At 43.7% G+C, this 21519-nt stretch overlaps 1 protein-coding gene across 4 annotated transcripts in view; it reads left to right on the forward strand.

Annotated features, from left to right (window-relative positions):
- Positions 1-21519, forward strand: part of ARHGAP28 (Rho GTPase activating protein 28) — a 253189-nt gene that overhangs the window by 203417 nt on the left and 28253 nt on the right. For all 4 annotated transcript variants that reach the window (XM_088469667.1, XM_088469666.1, XM_088469668.1 and 1 more), the window contains exons 9-12: positions 4660-4822; positions 15625-15707; positions 17091-17288; positions 18288-18431. In XM_088469667.1, the coding sequence (XP_088325793.1) occupies positions 4660-4822; positions 15625-15707; positions 17091-17288; positions 18288-18431 (588 nt within the window). The remainder of the gene's footprint in view (positions 1-4659; positions 4823-15624; positions 15708-17090; positions 17289-18287; positions 18432-21519) is intronic.

Genomic DNA, 21519 nt, shown 5'->3' on the forward strand with positions numbered 1-21519 from the left:
TCATGAAGGTCACTCTGACAACTCTCACACAGGTGTTTTCTGTTGCTTTCCTCTGGGTTCAACACAATTAGAGTTTAGTACGTTTTTTAAACCTCACCAACTATTCAGTGTGATTTAACTTAAATTTGTCATGGAGCAGAGGAGTATGTATGCAGGGTCAGTACGGGTAAATGGTAGATAAACAGCATCACAAGTGCCATGATAACAATGCAGAATTGTACAGTCAAACAGAAACTGAGAAAACCTATTAAATAACCTGTTCCCCCCCCCAAACAATGTAAGTAACTAGCCTATTTATTGTACACAGGATATCGCCTGCGTTAGGCAAAGTAACGCTGCAAATCTCAGTCTCCATTTTTTTTTCAATGGGAACTAGGGTCTTACTGAATTTATCAAGCTCCGAAAAGATTATCTTTTCAGAGCTTGGACCTGATAGCTGTTATCTTCAGATAGTTGTAGCCATTGTAGCCTATGGTGTACTGTATCGCTGGAGAGGGATCTTCAGATCCCTCTCTGGTAGCTGTAGGCATCTAGGGAAAGTGCTTTGCTAGAACTGCCTCATTTCTAGAAATTGGAGCTAAACAATGCTAAATGGGTTGTTATTTATCAGAAAAACAAATAGGTCCTATTAGTCACAACAGTTTACTGTCCAAGAAGATTATCACCACCCCCACATTACCAGATGTGTAATAATCCATGCAGCACTGTCTACAGAAGAAGAAGGCAGGCTAGTTAGACAGATTAGACTGAGTTGGGCTGCTTCTGCTGGCAATAAGTAATGTTATTGGACCTGATTCAGGGTTGTACGTTGTTTGCATCGTTGTTACGTCTTTGGACGCAGCAGCAATGCTCACATATGGTAATGCCGGAAGAGGTATCTGAGGACAAATGATGCCCTCTGATGGCATTGCAGATCCAAGTGCTGTGTCAGGAAACGTAGCATCGGATCACCATCATGACCATCGGTCGTGGCATCGGCCATCTGAATGAGCCTAAAGCTACTCAGAATGTCATTTGCAGTTCGTAGCAGAGGCCAGTAAATCTGCATCAGAATGCACTGGCCTTGGCACTCCCAGAAAACGCTGCCCATCGCTGCCCATCTTCCGCCCCAAACCAATGTAACACGTCAATCATGCTGCGGCTTGGGGGGCCGTAGTCATAGAAGGAGACATGTACATGCGCAGTGCAGATCCTTTGCATACGCAGATCTCCAACAATCAGAGTTGTACGCAAACCATCGGGTTTGTGTATAACTCTGTATCAGGCTCATTGGCAACAACTTTGTATAGAGTTGCAGCTGTGCAGCTTGACACACTTCACCATCTGCATAACTCTTCAAATGACAGTAAAGGTGAGAGGGTTTGAGATCTAGATGGACCTTGGGAAGTTTATAAATCAATTTCCAGAAATTAATAAAGTAATGATTCTCTTTTAACTACAACAGAATCAATTTTAATACTTTTAAATTAATCTCGGTCTCAATATTATTTACTTTGTGACATAGACAAAAACATGGTTGATATTCAAATAAAAAGAAAACATAACTTTTCAAGAAAACAATCTATACTAGGTCAATCCAATTAGCCGCGATGATCACGAGAGTGCGAGTCATTGCGGCAACAACTGCACTTTACGGCAGCCCGAACTCGCACAAAAGTGCTCGCAGTCTCATAGTGCTCCAAGCAAAATTGTACGAATTTGGGTTCAGAGCGACGTTACCGGTGTTTTAACGCCGTGGCAATGGCAACTCACCTTCGTGGCTGGTACACAATTTTGCCATTAGGTATGCTTCTGTTCACAAGTGATCAGCTCCAAAGCATCCTGATCACTATAAATGTGTAGGCGTAGTGGGAGACTGAAGAGTAGGTGTTTGAACAATTGTCCTGTAAAGTTAAAGAAACTGGAGCATATATATTTTTTTGTCCACTGTATAAATGTTTAATTATAGTATTGCTGAATGAACAAAGGACAAATTAATATTGATCTCACCTGCAGCTCTTTCAGATAGTGGTCTCCACTTCACTCACACCTCCAGGCCTGGTAGCATTAAAGGAAGTGGGGTTGGAATACTCCTTCCCCTCATGGCACATTTAGAGTCTGATTCTGAGTCAGGTGCAGTCGCAGCCTCCCTTTGCATCTTGTCAGGTCTGCGACTCTATGATAATTTCACTACAGTGCCCTTCCCTGGTGTACATCCGTGCGTCCAAATGTGCAAGGACTTGCACGTCCACTGTCAGTGCTTGTAGATGCTGTAATACCATCTGGTGCATCTTTAGATGCCACCATAAATTGCACCATTGAAATTTGCAATTTGCAATAGCCCTTTGGCAGGTGCAGTTTCTCCGTGTTAGTGTGACACGGGCCTGGGCCTCATGTGCTCTGGATGTGGGAGGCCCCCTTAATCCGGCTCTGGGTTCAGCTCAGGACTGGACAGCCATCCGGTAACAGTCATGACAACAGCGGGGGCTGCAGCATTTCGAATATGGAACCATCTGCGAGGCAATCAGCCTGGGTTACCCGTTCACACTGCACTGCGAGCCGGGTTGAACTAATGTTAAACCCTGGTCGTTACCTGAGTTGAAATTCCGGTTATTTCAACTGGACCCTTTCACACTGCACAGTAACCCGGGTTGCTGCTAGTTCATGTGCAATAACTTGTGTTATTTGCTGGCAGTGTGAAAAGGGGTATTACATTGCTGCTTCAAGAGGCAGAGTAGTAGCCTGTATAGTAACAGCCAGACAGTAGCAGGGAGGAGACTCCCCAGTTCCCAGTGTGCACACTGCATCAACTGTCTCACGTTTGTTCATATGCCTGGTCCTGGATGGTGGAGGTGAGAATCTCTCGCTACGGGTCTTGCACCAAAAGGAGGCGAATGTAGATTTTGATTGACAGCTCACCCCGTTTTCAAAGCGGGCAGGTGGGGTGGCTACACAAACGGAGGTGTTCCCAAAGGAACACCTGCCATTTGTGAGAGGCACCACTGACATCACCAGTGATGTCAGTGGAGAGCTTCCTGCTCTGTTAGAGCAGGAAGCTCTCTGGGGCTTGCGACGGACGAGACCCTACCACGATGGACGAGACCCACATTCAACTTGTATTTGAATCCTGTTACATACTATACATTAAAGAAACATTTATAACATATGCACATATTTCACAGAAGACACTGCAAAATCTTTAATCCATGCATTTATTATTGCTATAGTCTTCTTAATGGTTTTCCTCTAAAAAAACTTTCATCTTTGTAATCAATTTGAATGCATCATCTAGACTTATTTTCATCAGAATATATTATTCTGTCTACATTGCTTGTCTGTTTTTAACCAAATTCAATCTAAACTACTTCTGCTTAAAAATTATTATTATTATTATCGTTTATTTATATGGTGCCACAAGTGTTCCGCAGCGCCTTACAAAGTACATAACCAAAACAGTGCAATACAAATACAATGCCGGACAAGGACATGTATAATATACATTGCTACATTGGTAACCATACCACCCAAATCAGCAACAGACCATAAACAACCAAGTGTTAGGTGTCCTAGTGGGGAGTAAGAAGAAGATGAAAATAAAGTAAGGAGAAGCACAAGAGGGTAGAGGGCCCTGCTCACAAGAGCTTACATTCTAAAGGCTGTCAAGAAAGCAACATTAACATACATTAACATACATCTCTCCACTTATCTAAAAATATTTCCCCTTCTGCTCTGTGCAAGATCTGCGGCTCTCATGAAAACTCATTACTGTTGATGTGCAACTAAATGGTTAATTGCTACATGATGTCTCTTAACTGTGTGTTTTTGTGCAGGACTCATCTACCTTAATAACATTAGACTTAAAGGTCAGACTGATTAAACTCCAGGTGCAAGACTTGCCATAGCTCTATAAAAAAGATCTGCAAGTGCACAAGACTGTTATTGTGTATTGGAGCCTCACAGTGCTGTTTGGCTGTATAGTAATTAGCCCAAGAAAGATTGACCCCTTATCATATTGACTGTTGTCTTCTATCACGTGTATAATGTTTTCTTCAATAAAACCTACTCTGGTTTGGAATCAACATGTGGACTAACCTCCTTGCTTACATCCACAGCGCACCTACCAACTTGTAGGTATTTCCCAAGAATTACCTGCTTATATTCATGGTGACATTACTTTTTTTTAGGCTGCACACACTCTGTGGAATGCACCTCCCTTTCTCAACAAGACTTTCTTCTAGCTTCCAAACCTTAAAGCATCCCAGAAAACTGATCTCTTCATGCAAACTTATAAAATTGCTGATTCAACTATATAACCTCTCTAAGCTATTCTACCCAATTATCTCAACACAAACAAAACTTACACATGTTCTTTTTCTATACTGACACAACTCCAGGTCATCATTTCCATATGACTTATCATATAGCACACCAAGAACCTTTTACCCTTGCATTTGGCTAGACCAATATTCAATATGTGACACTTATCCGCATGAGTCAAATTCCTATTTTCCTATATTGTATATTAGTAAGCTTGCGAGAAGGGCCCTTTGTCTGTTTGTTATAACTTATTGCCCAATCTCATTTCATGACTGTTTTGCTCCCAATTGTAAAGCACAACGTAATATGCTGCCGCTATATAGATAAATGTTAATAAATAAATGTATGTTATCTCATGTGCAGAGCCTGCGTGAGGAGCTTGAATCCAAATTTTATGATAACACTTTTGACTGGAAAAATGTACGAAACAACGATGCTGCCGGTCTTCTAAAGATGTTCATTAGAGAGTTGCCCACACCTTTGTTTACAATGGAATATCTTCCGGCCTTCATTGCCCTAGTGGACAGTAAGTATATTTTATATTATACAGGTTCACAGTCACTGCTTTATGTGGATTACTTGACAATGATAGAAAAAAGTAATATATATCACAGTTTATAAAGCTTACAGGGTTCGGTGCTCCTGGTTCTTGCTGTCAGTGCAGCTCAGACAGCTGTAAAAAGAAGAGATGATTGATCTGCATGTCGCAGAATATGTCAGTAGATACAGAAAACTATATCAGTGTTCATGGAGCATCAAGTACTCAGGAAATTGTCAGCATGTATGAACATCTTTTTTTCCATAGATATCAATGATGTCTACTTTGACAATTGTTCAGACTGCATGGATGAAACTGAATGTTTATCCTACATCTGCATATAGCTTGCTTGATGGAGTTGGAAATAAATTCCACAATTAGCAGATTCCCAGATTTGATTATCAAATTTCCTAAAACAAATTAATCAGCTCCCAATTATAACGTATGTTTTCAGTTTGTCCAAGGAGTGTAACTTTTTAAACTGAGCAATGTATATCACATATGTAATATAACAGCATACAAAGTGTGACACAGTTAGGTTAGGGGGTCCCTCTCCTGGGTAGAGGATTCCTTCCTTACACACACACACACAGCAGCAGGGAAGCAGCACACCAGTCTGGATGCAAGTACAAGCTGGTCGGCGCCAGTCTTTATTGTACAATGTCAGAAACATAAAGAAAACATAAATATAAATCCTAGCCCTGTCGGGGCACTAACTTCACAGGTAGTTCCCTCTCTACCAGAACCTGGCAGGGCCTAATGCCCTCGCCAGCAACAAAAGCACAGCAGAACACTCACAGTTAGGTATCCAAGTGTCTCTGAGCAAACTCCCTGTCTGCTCTCCCAGGTGAGACAATCAGCCCTCAACACACTAGGCTTATATTGGCCACTCTCAGGTGGAAAACTAACAAGCCTGATACCAGGCTGCGAGAACCAAAACCTGGAGTGGCCGTGGGTGGAGCCCTCTCTCTCCTCTCACCCACAACCCCCAGGTCCCAAACCGGCTTTTCAAAAAGCCGAGACTCAAGCCTGCTACACTGCAGACTTTCTCCTGGGGGTTTAAAACACAAAAGACAGGAATCTGGGACAAATGTACCTGCCACAGACCACTTTACCAGTGAACCTATCACATATCCCCCCCCTTTGTTTCAACCTGTGGGGCGGAACAACTGAAGCCCCCAAACAATGAACGCGTGACAACGCGTCAGCATTGGCCAGCTGGCTTCCTGGCCTGTGTTCCACTGAAAATTTAATAGTTTGTAACGCCAAGAACCATCTTGTAATGCTCGCATTACTGTCCTTATTTTCAGACATCCACTTCAGAGGGGCATGCTCAGTGATCAATTTGAACTTTCTTGCGACCAAGTTGTACCTGAGAGCCTCTAACGCCCACTTTATGGCCAACGCCTCCTTCTCCACTATGGCATAGCTTCTCTAATGTACATTCAACATTCTGCTAAGATAGAAAATAGGGTGTTCCTCACCCTCCTTGTTCTGGGACAGGACCGCTCCTATACCTACTTCTGATGCATCGGTTTGTACTATGAATTCCCTTTCAAAATTAGGAGTCGTCAGAACTGGTTGGGAACACAACGCTACTTTCAACTCCTGAAAAGCTTTCTCTGCCTCAGGACTCCATTCTACCATGACTTTTTGTTTGCCTTTGGTCAGGTCAGTCAGTGAGACTGCCATGGTGGCAAAGTTGGGTATAAACCTCCTGTAGAATTACCCCGTAATTCCCAAGAAGGCTCTCACCTGCTTCTTATTCAGAGGCCGTGGCCAGTTTTGTATGGCATCAACTTTATTGAGCTGAGGCTTTATCAGGCCTCTGCCAATGGTGTATCCCAGATATTTTACTTCCTCCATGCCTAGACAACACTTTTTTGGGTTGGCTGTCAAACCTGCCTTATAGATGGAGTCCAACACTGCTTGTACCCTGGGTAAGTGAGACTGCCAATCAGGACTATGAACGACCACGTCATCCAGATAAGCAGCCGCATACCGTCTATGGGGCCTAAGAATCCTGTCCATCATTCTTTGGAAGGTAGCCGGTGCCCCATGTAGCCCGAAGGGCAACATCTTGTACTGAAACAAGCCCTCTGGCGCTGAAAAAGCTGTCTTTTGTTTGTCGCTCTCGGTTAACGGTACTTGCCAATACCCTTTGGTTAGGTCAAGAGTGGTTAAATACCTTGCCGTCCCTAGTCTCTCAATCAGTTCATCCACTCTTGGCATCGGGTAGGCATCGAATTTTGAAACGCTGTTCAACTTTCGGAAGTCATTGCAGAAAAGCACAATCCCATCGGGCTTTGGAATCAACACAATGGGACTTGACCATTCACTATGTGATTCTTCAATAACCCCTAACTCTAGCATATTTTTAATTTCTTTCGACACCGATTCTCTTTGTGCTTCTGGTAACCTATAGGGCTTTAGATTAACTTTAACTCCTGGGTCAGTGATGATGTCATGTTTAATGACCGAGGTTTTCCCAGGTACGTCAGAGAACAGCACCCTATTTCTAATCAGAAACTCCTTGACCTGTTGTTGTTGAATTGCCGACAGGGTTTTTGCCACTGTCACTTCGGGAACTAAGGGCCCTGGACTTACTGGAGGATCTCGGATGGCCGACAGTACCGTTCTATCTTTCCAGGGCTTTAACAGATTTATATGGTATATCTGTTCCGGCTTTCTTTTCCCCGGCTGGTAAACTTTGTAATTGACCTGCCCCACTCTTTCTAAGATTTCAAAGGGCCCTTGCCATTTAGCCAAAAGTTTATTTTCCACAGTGGGAACCAATACTAACACTCTGTCCCCAGGAGCAAAGCTGCGTAACCGAGCATTGCGGTTGTATACCCTCTGCTGTGCCTGTTGAGCCTGTTCCAGGTGCTCTCTCACTATCGGCACTACCGCAGCAATTCTCTCCTGCATTTGAGAAACATACTCAATCACCGTTTTGTAAGGACTAGACTGCCCCTCCCATGTCTCTTTGGCAATGTCTAGTAACCCCCTTGGGTGTCTCCCATACAACAAGTCGAAGGGTGAAAACCCGGTGGAGGACTGGGGAACTTCTCTTACTGCCAACAATAAATACGGCAATAAGTAGTCCCAATCCCTACCATCCTTGTCGACCACTTTCCTAAGCATGTGTTTTAACGTCTTGTTAAACCTCTCGACCAGCCCATCGGTTTGGGGGTGATAAACCGAAGTTCTTAACTGTTCGATTTTGAACAGGCGGCATAACTCTTTCATGACTTTGGACATAAACGGTGTACCCTGGTCAGTTAGTATCTCCTTAGGTATACCCAGCCTGCTAAAGACATGAACTAGCTCTCTGGCAATGGTCTTGGTTGACGTATTGTGCAACGGGATCGCTTCCGGGTACCTGGTAGCGTAATCCATTATGACCAGAATATACTGGTGTCCCCTGGCAGACTTCATTAAGGGTCCAACCAAATCCATCGCTATTCTTTCAAAGGGCACCTCTATGATAGGCAATGGAACTAGTGGACCCTTAAAATGTGGCCGGGGACCATGATACTGACACTCAGGGCAGGATACGCAAAAGTCAGATACCTCTTTATGAAGCCCGGGCCAGAAAAACCTCTGCATTATTCGCTCAGTGGTTTTCTCTACCCCTAGATGGCCTGCCGTTATATGACCATGAGCCAGATCCAACACTGTTCTTCTGTAGGCTTTGGGAACTATTAGTTGTTCCACAACATCTTCCCCCTTCTTAGTCACCTGATATAACAAATCCTGACACATTGCCATGTGGGGATAGGACAAAGGACTATCAGGGTCTACGGATTTACCATCAACTACTTTTACATTCTCCCTGGCTTTTACCAAAGTAGGGTCATTCAACTGCTCCACGGCAAAGACCTCTCTTCTGACCTCTAAATCAGGCAGACGATCACCTGGCCCAACAACACTTCCCACCTCAATGGGAGGCACATCAGTTGGCGGGCCACCGTCACGTTCCGCATTCTCTAGTTTGACAACCATAGTATAAAAAGGGAATAACTCTGACTCAGGAGAAACTCCCTCCTCCACTACATCGACAACCTTCTCAAATGGATCGGGGTTGTTCACCTCTGGAACAAAACGGCTTTCCCACAACTTCCAGAAGTGAGCAAAGTCTCTCCCCAATATTGCATCGTACACCAGACCATGCACCAAACCCACAGAAACAATAGCAGAGCCACATGGTGTCTCGATGTTCACCTCGGCCGTAACATAATATCGAGTATCCCCATGTATGCAGGTCACACCAACAGTTTTCCCTGTATGCCTCAAGGGGTTCACCAGCTCAGCTTTTATAAGTGTCACCAAGCTACCAGAGTCTAACAGTGCCTCTACTCGGTTGCCATCTACAGTGAGTACACACATGTGCTTATCAGTCTCAGCCTGCTGGTCAGCCGTACAGGCTATCTGTGCAAAGAAAGACCCCCTGCGGTAGACATGAGCAGTATCACATTGCATAGGTTCAGTTGTAAGTGCACAATTAGCGGCAATATGGCCGAAGCCACCACATCGGAACACTGAGTCATATTAATGTCTAGTCGTTTACGGGGCAAGAACCTTCCCGGCCTGGCAGGCCTGTCTCCAGGTTCTACACCCTCAGTCTTAGGTACATTCCACCGCCCAGCACCCTTCTCCCCTGGAACAGTCTTACCAGTGTCTCTGGGAGTTCACCGGTGCGCCATCGGGGCTCGGTGGGGCATACTCATCAGCTCCTCAGCCGCCACGTACCTCTCCACCAGCTCGACCAACTGGTCCGCGGACTTAGGGTCTGCATGGCTCACCCACTTGCGCAGAGTCACAGGTAATGATCGCAGGTAACGGTCCATCACAACCCTTTCCACGATCTGTGGTCCCGTCAGCGTCTCGGGCTGTAGCCATTTTGAGGACAGATGGACGAGGTCATGCAACTGTGAACGTGGAGGCTTGTCCTTATGGAACTCCCAGCGGTGGACCCGTTGGGCATGAACAAAGGTGGTGACTCCCAAGCGAGTTAGGATCTCCTGTTTTAGTTTTTTATAGTCCTTGGCATCAGCCAGGCATAAGTCGAAATAGGCCTTTTGTGGCTCCCCAGACAATAAAGGTGCCACCAGACTTGCCCACTGCTCCTTGGGCCAACTCTCCCTTTCGACCGTTCTTTCAAATGCGGTGGGATAGGCCTCCACATCATCGCCCGAAGTCATCTTTTGGAGGAAGTGACTGGCTCGTACGGAGTGAGTGGTGGTGGGAGGACCCGTATTAACATCTCTGGGATGGGCGACCAGGTGCTGTACCACCTCTTTTATGGCCTGGCTGTTTTCCGCTAAGGCCTGGCGGGTTTCCTCGATGGCGACCTGTTGTTGCCTCTTTACTGTCTCCAAGGCCAACAGTTGCACCCTGGTGGATTCCTGCTGAGCCCAGGTAGATTCCTGCTGAAGTTTGTTCGTCTCCTGCTGAGCTCTGGTAGATTCCTGCTGAGCTGCTGTAGCTTGGAGCAAGGCCTTAATAACGTCCTCCATTTTGTCCTGGGGTGTAGGTTGGAAGCTGAACCTTGCCTCTCTCAGCATTGGCTGACGCCTCCTCTATGGGACTCCAAGGAAACAGCGTTATTTCCACACTCACAAATTGGGTGTCTGTCCCTTTAATTTTTAAACGGAAAGTTTTCCTCTTGCTGCAACTTCAGTGTGTGTGGTTGCCCGCATTCTCCACCATATTGTGACACAGTTAGGTTAGGGGGTCCCTCTCCTGGGTAGAGGACTCCTTCCTTACACACACACAGCAGCAGGGAAGCAGCACACCAGTCTGGATGCAAGTACAAGCTGGTCGGCGCCAGTCTTTATTGTACAATGTCAGAAACATATAGAAAACATAAATATAAATCCTAGCCCTGTCGGGGCACTAACTTCACAGGTAGTTCCCTCACTACCAGAACCTGGCAGGGCCTAATGCCCTCGCCAGCAACAAAAGCACAGCACAACACTCAGTTAGGTATCCAAGTGTCTCTGAGCAAACTCCCTGTCTGCTCTCCCAGGTGAGACAATCAGCCCTCAACACACTAGGCTTATATTGGCCACTCTCAGGTGGAAAACTAACAAGCCTGATACCAGGCTGCGAGAACCAAAACCTGGAGTGGCCATGGGTGGAGCCCTCCATCTCCTCTCACCCACAACCCCCAGGTCCCAAACTGGCTTTTCAAAAAGCTGAGACTCAAGCCTGCTACACTGCAGACTTTCTCCTGGGGGTTTAAAACACAAAAGACAGGAATCTGGGACAAATGTACCTGCCATAGACCACTTTACCAGTGATCCTATCACAAAAGTATATAACATTTGTAATATAATAGCATACCCTGCCGTCTTTTATTATCAAGGACAAATCATTTTAAGCCAATTATTATTACCCATTCATTAGAATTGTCAATATTTTAATCAGGTCAGCACATACAGTACTTGAAATCTATACTAAATCAGATTATTGCAGTTATACATACTGTAGCATGTAAAAATGACACACAATTCACAATGGACAGCTAAGACATATACATCTGCTTGTGTCTGGCAAAGAATCCTGGTGCTTCAGGTTTCATGAATACCTAAGGTAAGCCACAGGTCTGGCTAAGCCAGTGCTCTCCAGCTTCTCAGGTATGGAGGGTCACATTTCGTTGGGCCTAGGTGGTGGCAGACTCACTACAGCTATTGCAGTAAAGCAACAGTAAATACAATGTATAATATTACATGGTAACAATGGACAGAACATGGTATGGCACATGATACATGGCTAACAAATAAACAAATACTTAGCATATACTGTATATAAAAGTACAAAAAAAAAAAGTAAATACTGTCCATAGCAAACCAAATACCCATCTAATTGAGTTTATGCCCTTTACTCTCAGTCCTATGCCCATTATAAGAGCCTTGCACCTACATAACATGCTTACATTATACACTTATGCCCATAATAAGAGAATCGCTCCTACCACAACCCTATGCTTACAATACACAGTCATGTGATAATGAAAACCTTGTGCCTTGTGCTTTTTAGTCTCATGCCCACAATATGCCCACCTCTTCTACTTCAGCCATATAAGGCCTGTGCCCAGCACAACAGCCTTATGCAAACCAATATACTATGTCTGTACCCTGTATAGGGTCTATTTATCAAACTATGGGCCTGATTCATCATGGATCGCTATTGCGATCGCAGCTCTGTAATCGTACGCTGGTCTGCTGCGAAAATATGCTAATGATTGCAATCGCAAAGCTGTCGCACTGCCAGCATAGAGACGCCCGCTGCCTCCCACTACCACTATCTCACATCCATAATACTTTGCAATCCTTCACAAACATCGGTAACATTGAGTACCATTGGTCCCTCATGCAGAATTACAGCAGACCTGACCTTACTTAGAAATTGATAACCTCGTTGCATGCAGAGAGTACTCAAGCTCTGCATGCAATTGCAATGGCTAATCTATGCATGCACCTGTAACGGCGTTCAAATGGTCTGTCACGCCTGTGTTTTTCCATCCAGCCCCCCATCACCATCTCCAAACACTCACTGCCTGTTGATCACTCTGCGATGGCTCTGCGTGGTCTCTGGGATCGCAGTGCGATAGAAGTGGTGCCTTCGCACACGCACACTGCGATGCATGCGCAGTACGCAACAATCGGCATTTGCAATCCTTTATGAATCAGGCCCTATTTCTGTCCAGTTTATGCATGTTTAAAGCAGGGTTAAGTTTCACACCAATTTATCAAATCTATAAAGCAGGAAATAACTCAGATATCTATTCTTTGGAAGCAATAGTGCTCACGGCAGTCATCCCCCATAGTTTTCTTTGGGAACAGAGGTAAGAGGTTAATTAACAAGCCTTGAAAAGCTTAGCGTTTATGAGCTTGCCTCCATTAGCTAGTTGGCGTTGACCTGCTTACCTCAGTGGAGCAGCCCAGTCAGAGAGGGCTATTGCAATTCTCCGGGGGGCTGGATCTGATCTGATCACAACATGCATCGTAACTTTTCCAAAATGGAAGTAGCTTTTTTATTCATCGCCGGGATGAGCTCTTATCAGAGCCCATGTGCTGGAGACTGCATATTGATAAATACATTCCTTATTGCTGCGATATAATGTACTTCGATACGGAATGTTCCTTTCTGGGTCTTTTTTGCATTTTTTTACATATGTGCTATAGTCACATATCTCCCACAGACCTATATCTACGTTATGCTAGCCAACACAGTCATGTGTCTAGCTTATATAGGGCTCTATTTATTAACATTATTTTGACTAAAATAAAGTGAAAAAGGGTGTTTCATACCCTTTTCACATTATTTTAGTATCACTTATAGTTATTACAGGGCAATTGGAGTAGAATTCGTAAAATTCTACTCCAACCCCTAAGTATCACTTATTTTTAGTAAAGCAGATCGCATTTCCCATAATTGTAATGGGAAATGTGATCCGACCAGAGGCCCTGATTCAGAGCCGGACGCTCTGACAGAGCGCTCGCTCTGAATCAGGGCCATCCCTCCTACTTTTTGGAGCGGCCTCCTGGCCGCTCGCATAGCTGTGGGTGACCACCCACAGCTATAGCGAGCGGCCAAAATGATGGTCGCGATGGTCAAGACCATCGTCAGGACCATCGCGACCATCGGGCTTGCGACGAAACCCTTGCAGTAGGGTCTCGCTGCCGCAAGCCCTGGAGTGCTTTTGGCTCTATCAGAGCCAAAAGCACTCCCACTGACATCACTAGTGATGTCAGTGGGGCCGGCCCCAGACGTAGGCGTTCCCATGGGAACGCCTCCGTCTGGGCAGCCACGCCCCTGGCATGCCCACCAAAGGGGGCGTGCTGTCAATCACAATCGACAGCACGCCCCCTTTGGTGCGAGACCCATAATGATGGCTTGGCCGTCGTTATTCGGGTCTCGCACATGCGCACGACGGAGCTGCCTCCATCGTGCGCATGCACACTTGGGCAACATCGACACGCTTGCGAGCGGATCTGAATCAGGCCCAGAGTTACTAAAAATAAAATGTGAAAAAATATCGGGGAAAACCCTGTGATAATAGCACCACCTGGAGGTGGTGTTATCCAGGGTCTCCCCTAGTTACCGGCCTCCTGCCCTGCTCTAACGGGGAGAGTAGAGCCTGGAGTCGGTCCCAGTAATCAGCCGTGTGGTCTAAACAGACCGCAAGCTGATTACTGTAAAAAAAAGAAAAAAAATAGTAAAAAAAAAAATTTACTTACCTGACTCCAGGGACCGGTGATCGGGCCTCCGGTGATGACTGCGAAAATACCGTGATAAGGCTCCGAAGGGGATTTGCAGGGACAGAGCTTTATCGCAAGCTCTGTCCCTGTAAGGGATTTGTAGTAAATCCCTGTGATATTGCCTGAATTCGCAATGCGAATTCACTCGGTAATATCACACTACAATCTGCATTCAATATGCGGATTGTAGTAAATAGAGCCCATAGTCATTTTTGTCTCATGACCCTTTTATGTCTACTATATACTGCTCACAGCTAATGCAGACCCTGCAGATAACATAAAACTTAAGATCCCTACCTCGTAGTAATAGCGTAAAAGTCTACAGACAGCGGAAGCTGTCATTTTGCCAAATTAACCCATTTTCATGAGAGTGCAACCTATCAATTCACTTGGAAATTGGGAGATTACTGGGGAATAAGGAACTTTTTAATGCACAAAGCACTAATAAAAATGAGTGTCTTGTGCTTGAATCAGATTACTAACAACTTGCCTGTCCATCAAGATATTAGTGAAGGTGTATAGCCATATGTGAGTTGTACTCTGCCTACCGTGTTGTATGATGAACATGTGAGGCAACATTGCCCTTTGATGAAAGTGCCCCCTTGTGCGTTAAACAGCCCTTCTGGTCAGGCCATGCCGCGGTGTGACACTGTAGTGCTGATTGTCTTTTTATCTTCAAATGTGTCTTATTCGCACATCAGTTAGAAAGAATGCACAAGCAGGTTCTGCTGATTAAAATGATATGCAGCATGCCTATGTTCTGTGTGCGTTACAGTGTTACAGCTGCTCACACTGTAACGTAGCATTTCCTATGCAGATACACCCGCAGTCACACACAGAACATAGGCATGCTGCATATCATTTTAATCAACAGAAGCTGCTTGTGCGTCATATTTACATCGCTGTATGAATAAGATGCATTTGAAGATAAAAAGTTGCACCTAAAGATGCTCGGCACTACAGAGTCACACATCGCTCATTCATTATGCGTAACGCGACTTGTAGCACACAGAGGATAGATGTATGTGGACAAATCTATACCACGACCCAGACAATATGTATTGTCGTCTTCCCCTGAAAATGAATGACATCCGTGCCTCAGTGGTATCATTAGTTCATAGTGATTTCATAGGCTGAATACTGGTTTGGTCCATAATATGGCTGCCTTCAATGTGCATAGAAAACAGATACCCTGTTTAACTTCAGAAAGATTACAGTGTGGAGAAATTGTTTCCCCCATTTGACTGTGGTTTTGTAGATATTTTTGCATTTGGGTCACTGTAAATACCTGTATGGATCAATGATATATTCATTTTGTCCTTTGTGCCAATACTTTTTTTTTTGTAGATAACAAGTAATTTATGTCAGTGAGTGATGTTGAATTATGGCAGGGTAATCTTTCAACTCCGATGTTTTATAAAACAAATCCTCATGAGAACATAGCAAGCCTTCTCTCAGCAGCTAATCAAATTGCCGACCTTCATATAAGAATTCTTGTTTGAGTTATTTTCATTTCTTTAGAAATCTCCAAGATAAAATTGCAGCTGCAAGCTCTTCATCTATTAATCATGCTTCTGCCAGATGCCAACAGAGATATTACCAAGGTAAATGATATTACAGACAGTATTAAAAGATTTCTGTGACTTTCCTTGCATCCATTTTATATGCTTGTTTTAAATATATGTACTGTTTCCCCGCGAAAGAATATCCAGATAATTCCTTTGGCAGCACATGACTGTAAATCCATGGGGCAAGTAAACTAAACTACTCTAAGCATGGCTGACAGACACATTTTAGTTTAATAGGAGTGAAATATTATTCCCTCTACCAGTTATTAGTTTAATGATGATAATAATGGCAATGTGCCAGAGACTCTATAGTGAGTGGAGCGTACTTCTCATCATTTATTAAATGAATGTTCTGTTCCAGTCTCCTCTGTTCTTAAGAAGCATTAGTTCAGGCCTGTCACTGGTTATTGTTAGGTTGAGAAACTTTGTCTGGATGAGCAGTTCCAAAATCCATAGTCTCTCCATGGCAGTTTAGTCATAGGCATATAAAACAGGGAGGATGCAGTGGTAAAGCTTTAATGGGTGCAAGGTGTGCGGCATACACAGGCGCACGAGTCAAGGTAAGCTCCAGGCCACACACCCTGCACCCAGAGCAGGGGCTTGCCAGAATGCAGACGGGATCCTATTTTCTACCATGTCTTCGGATATATGGCATTGTCGCAAAAGACAGACATCAGTGCTTATGTCTTCTGCACATGTGCCATTTTCTTGGGGGGAAGGTGGGGTTATATACAATCCATCTCATTTGCTAAAATTCCCTTGGATAAAAAAAAAAAAATGCTGGACACCCACTATTTTGGATGTGTATGTATCAATACTAAGGGGCTAGTGTGATAGTAACATTTGTAAGGGGATGAGTATAAGGTGAGGTGGAATTATACAGTGCATGTGACAGTGCAAATGATGAGGTGACGTGATGAGGTGTCGTGATGGGATGTGGTCATAATACCGACAGTCGGGAAGCCGGCATCCTGACCACTGGCATCCCAATGGTAAGTACTGGGGTTAGGGGGATGGTTGGAGTTAGGGGTTACGTTGTAACCTGCTGATTGCATGATGTAAGGACTGAAAGAGTGAAGGCTATGTTGGGAGGTAAATGGAAACATTGCACTAGACAATGGAACATTCATTGCCGCAGTGCCGCAGAGCGCCAGGACCCACAGTATCATGCCTTTCAGTATTTCCCATTGCTAGAGAGGAAAAGTGCACTTTTTCTTGTCTTATACATATACAGTGCACGTCACTAAATCTCCACATACAGTCATTATTAACCCTATTATTTAAATAAAGGCTCTATTTTGTTTATTCAAGCTACAGGCAACCGACTGACACAATAAAATGAATGACTTCCAGTGTGTATCCTTTATAACTATAAAGTACATTAATGCTATATATGTATTTTTCTTTTGTTTATATCAGGCCTTATTGCATTTCCTAAAAAAAGTTGTGTCAAATGAAGGGAAAAACAAAATGAGCTTGTGGAATGTATCTATGATTCTTGCGCCAAATCTATTTATTTACAAAGGCAAAAGTGCCAACCAGGAGGAAATGAAGGCAGCGGCCTCCACTGCACATATTGTTCGTCTGTTAATTAGGTACCAGGACATCTTATGGACGGTGAGAAAACATTTCTATATTTATACAATATGAAAAACTCTTATTAAAATAACTAATAGGTAAATATGGCTTGTGGAAGCAAATTATGATTATGATTTATTCTCCTTTGTTCCTCTGCATATTTGCACAGAATGTTTAAATGGGGGAAGTTACCTGGAAACATTGCTGTATCAAATATGAAGCCAAGGTGATGATGTCAGCCCTTTTTAAATTATGTGTGTGCCTATGTGAGGGTTCCCAAAATGATTCCCATTCCCATTTTAGTTTTGGAATCCCCCTCAAAAATTAAATTTTCCCGTGAAAGGGATCATTTACGCTTCATAACTAAAATTTTACTTTTATATAATGTAATGATAAATATTCAGATTATAGACAAAAAAAACTCTGCCTTTTTGCTTTTAAAAATAGGCACTTACTTAAAATACTGGAATTGTAATGATACATTGCAATATGATCCATGAACAGCAGAAACACACTGCCACCAAGTGGACAAATTATCATAAAGTGTTTAGGATATTAGAATTGCCAAGAAATAATGAGGTTTATTTGTTACAGTTTTTTGTAATGTAGTAGTAATAGTTTTATATTCTGCAAAATATCTTTCAGGTGAATTTGACTATTGCGAGCAAATTCACTTAGTACAAACAGATCCCATTCAGAAATTTGCAAAGTTGATAAACTTCCAGTGGTAGTTAATATGCACCACACATCTGTATGCCTTTTGGTAAGAACTAAATATAAAGTGCAGCACGAAACCTACAGGAACTTTGACTCACAAAGTTCAAAACATCTGCAATACAAACCAGGCCCTTCTTTGTGTTACTGCTATAAAAGTACCTCTTGTGGTTACAGGACACATTTTCACCAGATTAGAGAGCCAAGCCTGCAAGTTATTATTTCTTAAGGATCACAAGCATGTGGAGTTTGATGCTTCGGGAACCTATATAATAAAATCTATTTTATAATGGTTGCTAACATTTGCTTCCTGTGTTAATACAGGTTCCAGCCTTCTTGATTTCTCAAGTGCGGAAAATGAATGAGGCAGCTCTACATAATAATAAAAAGCAGCTCATATTTGATAAGAGTGTGAGGAAGCTACTGAGGAGAAAGACTATGGAGCGTGAGAGGCCTGAGAGGAGAGAGGTGCGTTTTACTAACTTCATTTCAACCTAATGAAAATCTAAATGTGTCAGTCTATTCTGAGCACAGAGGAAATGAATGATTTACGGAATCATGAGGGTTCTTTCCAGACTCACTTACTAATAACATATGTTACTAACTATATAAGAATTATTTGGTGTCCATTACCTTTAGCATCTATGGTAGGATTTGTACGAGGGCACTGTAAGATTTGTTGTAGGCAGGCCACAGGAAGCACTTCTAATAGAGAGATGATCAGATGCAAGGAATATATCCACTCTTTAGCATGGTTACGGCCTCCATCACCCATGTATGTAGCTGTAAATTAGACTCTGCTGCTGGCAGCTAAGTACATTAGAGATAGATATGATAAAGCAGTGTCCATGTCCCTACTCCCTAGTAATAATTTCTAATGCTATAAATAATATAAGAAAATAAATAGTAAAGATTCCATCCTCATTTGCTAGTGCAAAACCTTTAGCTTGTTGGGACTTATAAGGAATACTGGTCTGCAGAACGACAGAGCCTTTCAGTTTAATGGCAGTGATTATTGTCATATTTAATTCAGCTCTTATGGATATTACTCTAGAAAATCTATACACACTACTAAATAATGATCGTTAGACTGAAATGATATAATAGGCGAATTTCCTGTGTTCTGTATTTCAATGAAAAGATGGATTAAATAGCAGGTTTGAGAGTAAAATGCTACATTTCCTATGCAACTCTCTACTGTGTAAGCTTTGGTCATACACCAACTGTATAAAGAAGGACAGTGGGCTTCTGTGTAATGTAAACAAGACAGAGGAAGTTACATAAAGTCCGTTAGTAACGATATGAATCTGGCCTGAGATTAATGCAGTCACACGATATCTATAAAGGTTGATATTCCCTTACAATGGTAATCTCTGAAAATCTGTTAGCGATTCACAAGATAAGATATGTGGGTTAGCGCTCATTATACACTAATAAGCAGCAAGCTTCATGTTCATTAGGAACTTTATTAGTGACATTTGTGCTTAGTGCTCATCTGATTGGTGTAGGCCTGGCAGGTGTACATTTGCCAAGGCAGGATTCAGATAAAGGAACAACATATAAACTATGCAGGTGTAAGCATAAATATCATGCGCAACAAAGTAATACGAATGTTGGAAGAGAAAAGGTTTAACGACCAAGTGAAGTCAGTATTTAAATGGCCTTGGCGGAAATGTGAGGGAGGGCTTTCTTCTTTCATTTTCTAGTTCTGATGAGGGATGAGCGGGTTCGGTTCTCAGAGAACCGAACCCACCCGAATTTCAGGGATCCGGGCCGATCCGAGCACCAGCTGTTGGCACCCCCACTACTGACACCGCCGGCAGCCCCACTGCTGACACCACTGGCTCCCCCAAGCTGCTGACACCGCCGGCATCCTGCACTGAGAACACCCCTGCACTGCCGACACAGTCAGCAAACCTGCACTGAGGACACCGCTGGCACCCCCACTCTGCCGACACCACCGGTACCCTGCACTGAGGACACTGCCAGCACTCCCACACTGCCATTCCATGTACTGAGGACACCGTCAGCAACCCCCCGCACTGCCAACACAGCCAGCAAACCTGCACTGAGAACACCGCTGGCACCCCCGCACTGCCAACACCACCTATACCCTTCACTGAGGACACTGCCAGCACTGCAGCACTGCCATCCCATGTACTGTGGACACCATCAGCAACCCCCGCACTGCTGACATAGCCAGCAAACCTGCACTGAAGACACTGCTGGCACTGCCAAAATCACCGGTACCCTTCTCTGAGGACACTGCCAGCACCGCAGCACTGCCATTCCATGTACTGAGGACACCGTCAGCAACCCCTGCACTGCCGACACAGCCAGCAAACCTGCACTGAAGACACCACTGGCACCCCCACTGCGTTGACACCGCCGGTACCCTGCACTGAGGACACTGCCAGCACCGCAGCACTGCCATTCCATGTATTGGGGACACCGTCAGCAACACTGCTCTGCCGACACTGCTGTCACAGAAAGTGCACTATTGGTGTATCCAACCCACACTGTATAACACACTGTATCCGTGTTGGAAATTGGAAGCTGAACTGCCACATGTTAGTGCCGCCCACTGTGTCGCTTAGCTTAGCCAGCCAGCTAGCTGGATGCAACCTTTTGGCCTTAACTAGATGAAAAAAATAACATTGTGAGGTGGTCAAAATTGATTGGAAATTACTGGAAATAAATGTTATTGAGGTTAATAAGACTGTAGGAACAAAAACAGGCCCATTTTATGTGATTTAACTGTTTTTATGATATTTTAAGAAAAAATCCAGATTCAAAACCAAAACTGAAAAACAAAACACCAAAAAAAAAAATCCAAAACCAGATTCAGATCCAAAACCAAAACCAAAACACAAGGGTTGGCACACATCTCTAGTTCTGATAGACAAGATCGCTCAGCTTGTGGTTTGAGCTATCTTTCCTGTATGGGTCGCATGATTTGTTTTTTCCAAACCACCACTTAATACATGGGATGGTACAGTATGTTTACCTCCTATGCACAAAAATCAGGATGACTGTTTAAAACCATGTAATGTAAAATCATATGTTGCTGTGTGGTTTAGTCTTTAGTTAAATCGCGCAGTCTACAAACTGCACATCAAGGAGCCAAAATCCATGCACTCTTTTTTTTATATCCTTTGTAAATCTCCTCCAAGAGTGATTTTCAACGTTGCCCAGCACATTGAAATGGGTAGCATTGTGGCACATGGTTTACTGTGTGAGTATTGTGGCAAAGAGCAAAATGATGCTTCTTCTGATGGAAGGAGCTACAGCAGTGGTTGCCAAACTGGGTGCCACAGGTCACTTATAGTGATGCCACGGCATGGTGGTCCAGGAACAAATGAAATCATTTACGGTCAGTTTGAAAACCAGTGCTGGCAGGTGTCAGTCATACAATATGTGAAGACGAACCTGTCCACCACCACATAACTGTCTGTCACCACATAACTGATCCTAAGGATGACAGGTAATCACAATTTACTTCATTTAATAATCTTTACTGAATTTCTCAATAAGAAAACTTTTGGCCTAGGAGTGC

This window comes from Taudactylus pleione, unplaced genomic scaffold, assembly GCF_031769625.1.
Source record: "Taudactylus pleione unplaced genomic scaffold, aTauple2 ptg000093l, whole genome shotgun sequence".
NCBI classification, from domain to species: domain Eukaryota; kingdom Metazoa; phylum Chordata; class Amphibia; order Anura; family Myobatrachidae; genus Taudactylus; species Taudactylus pleione.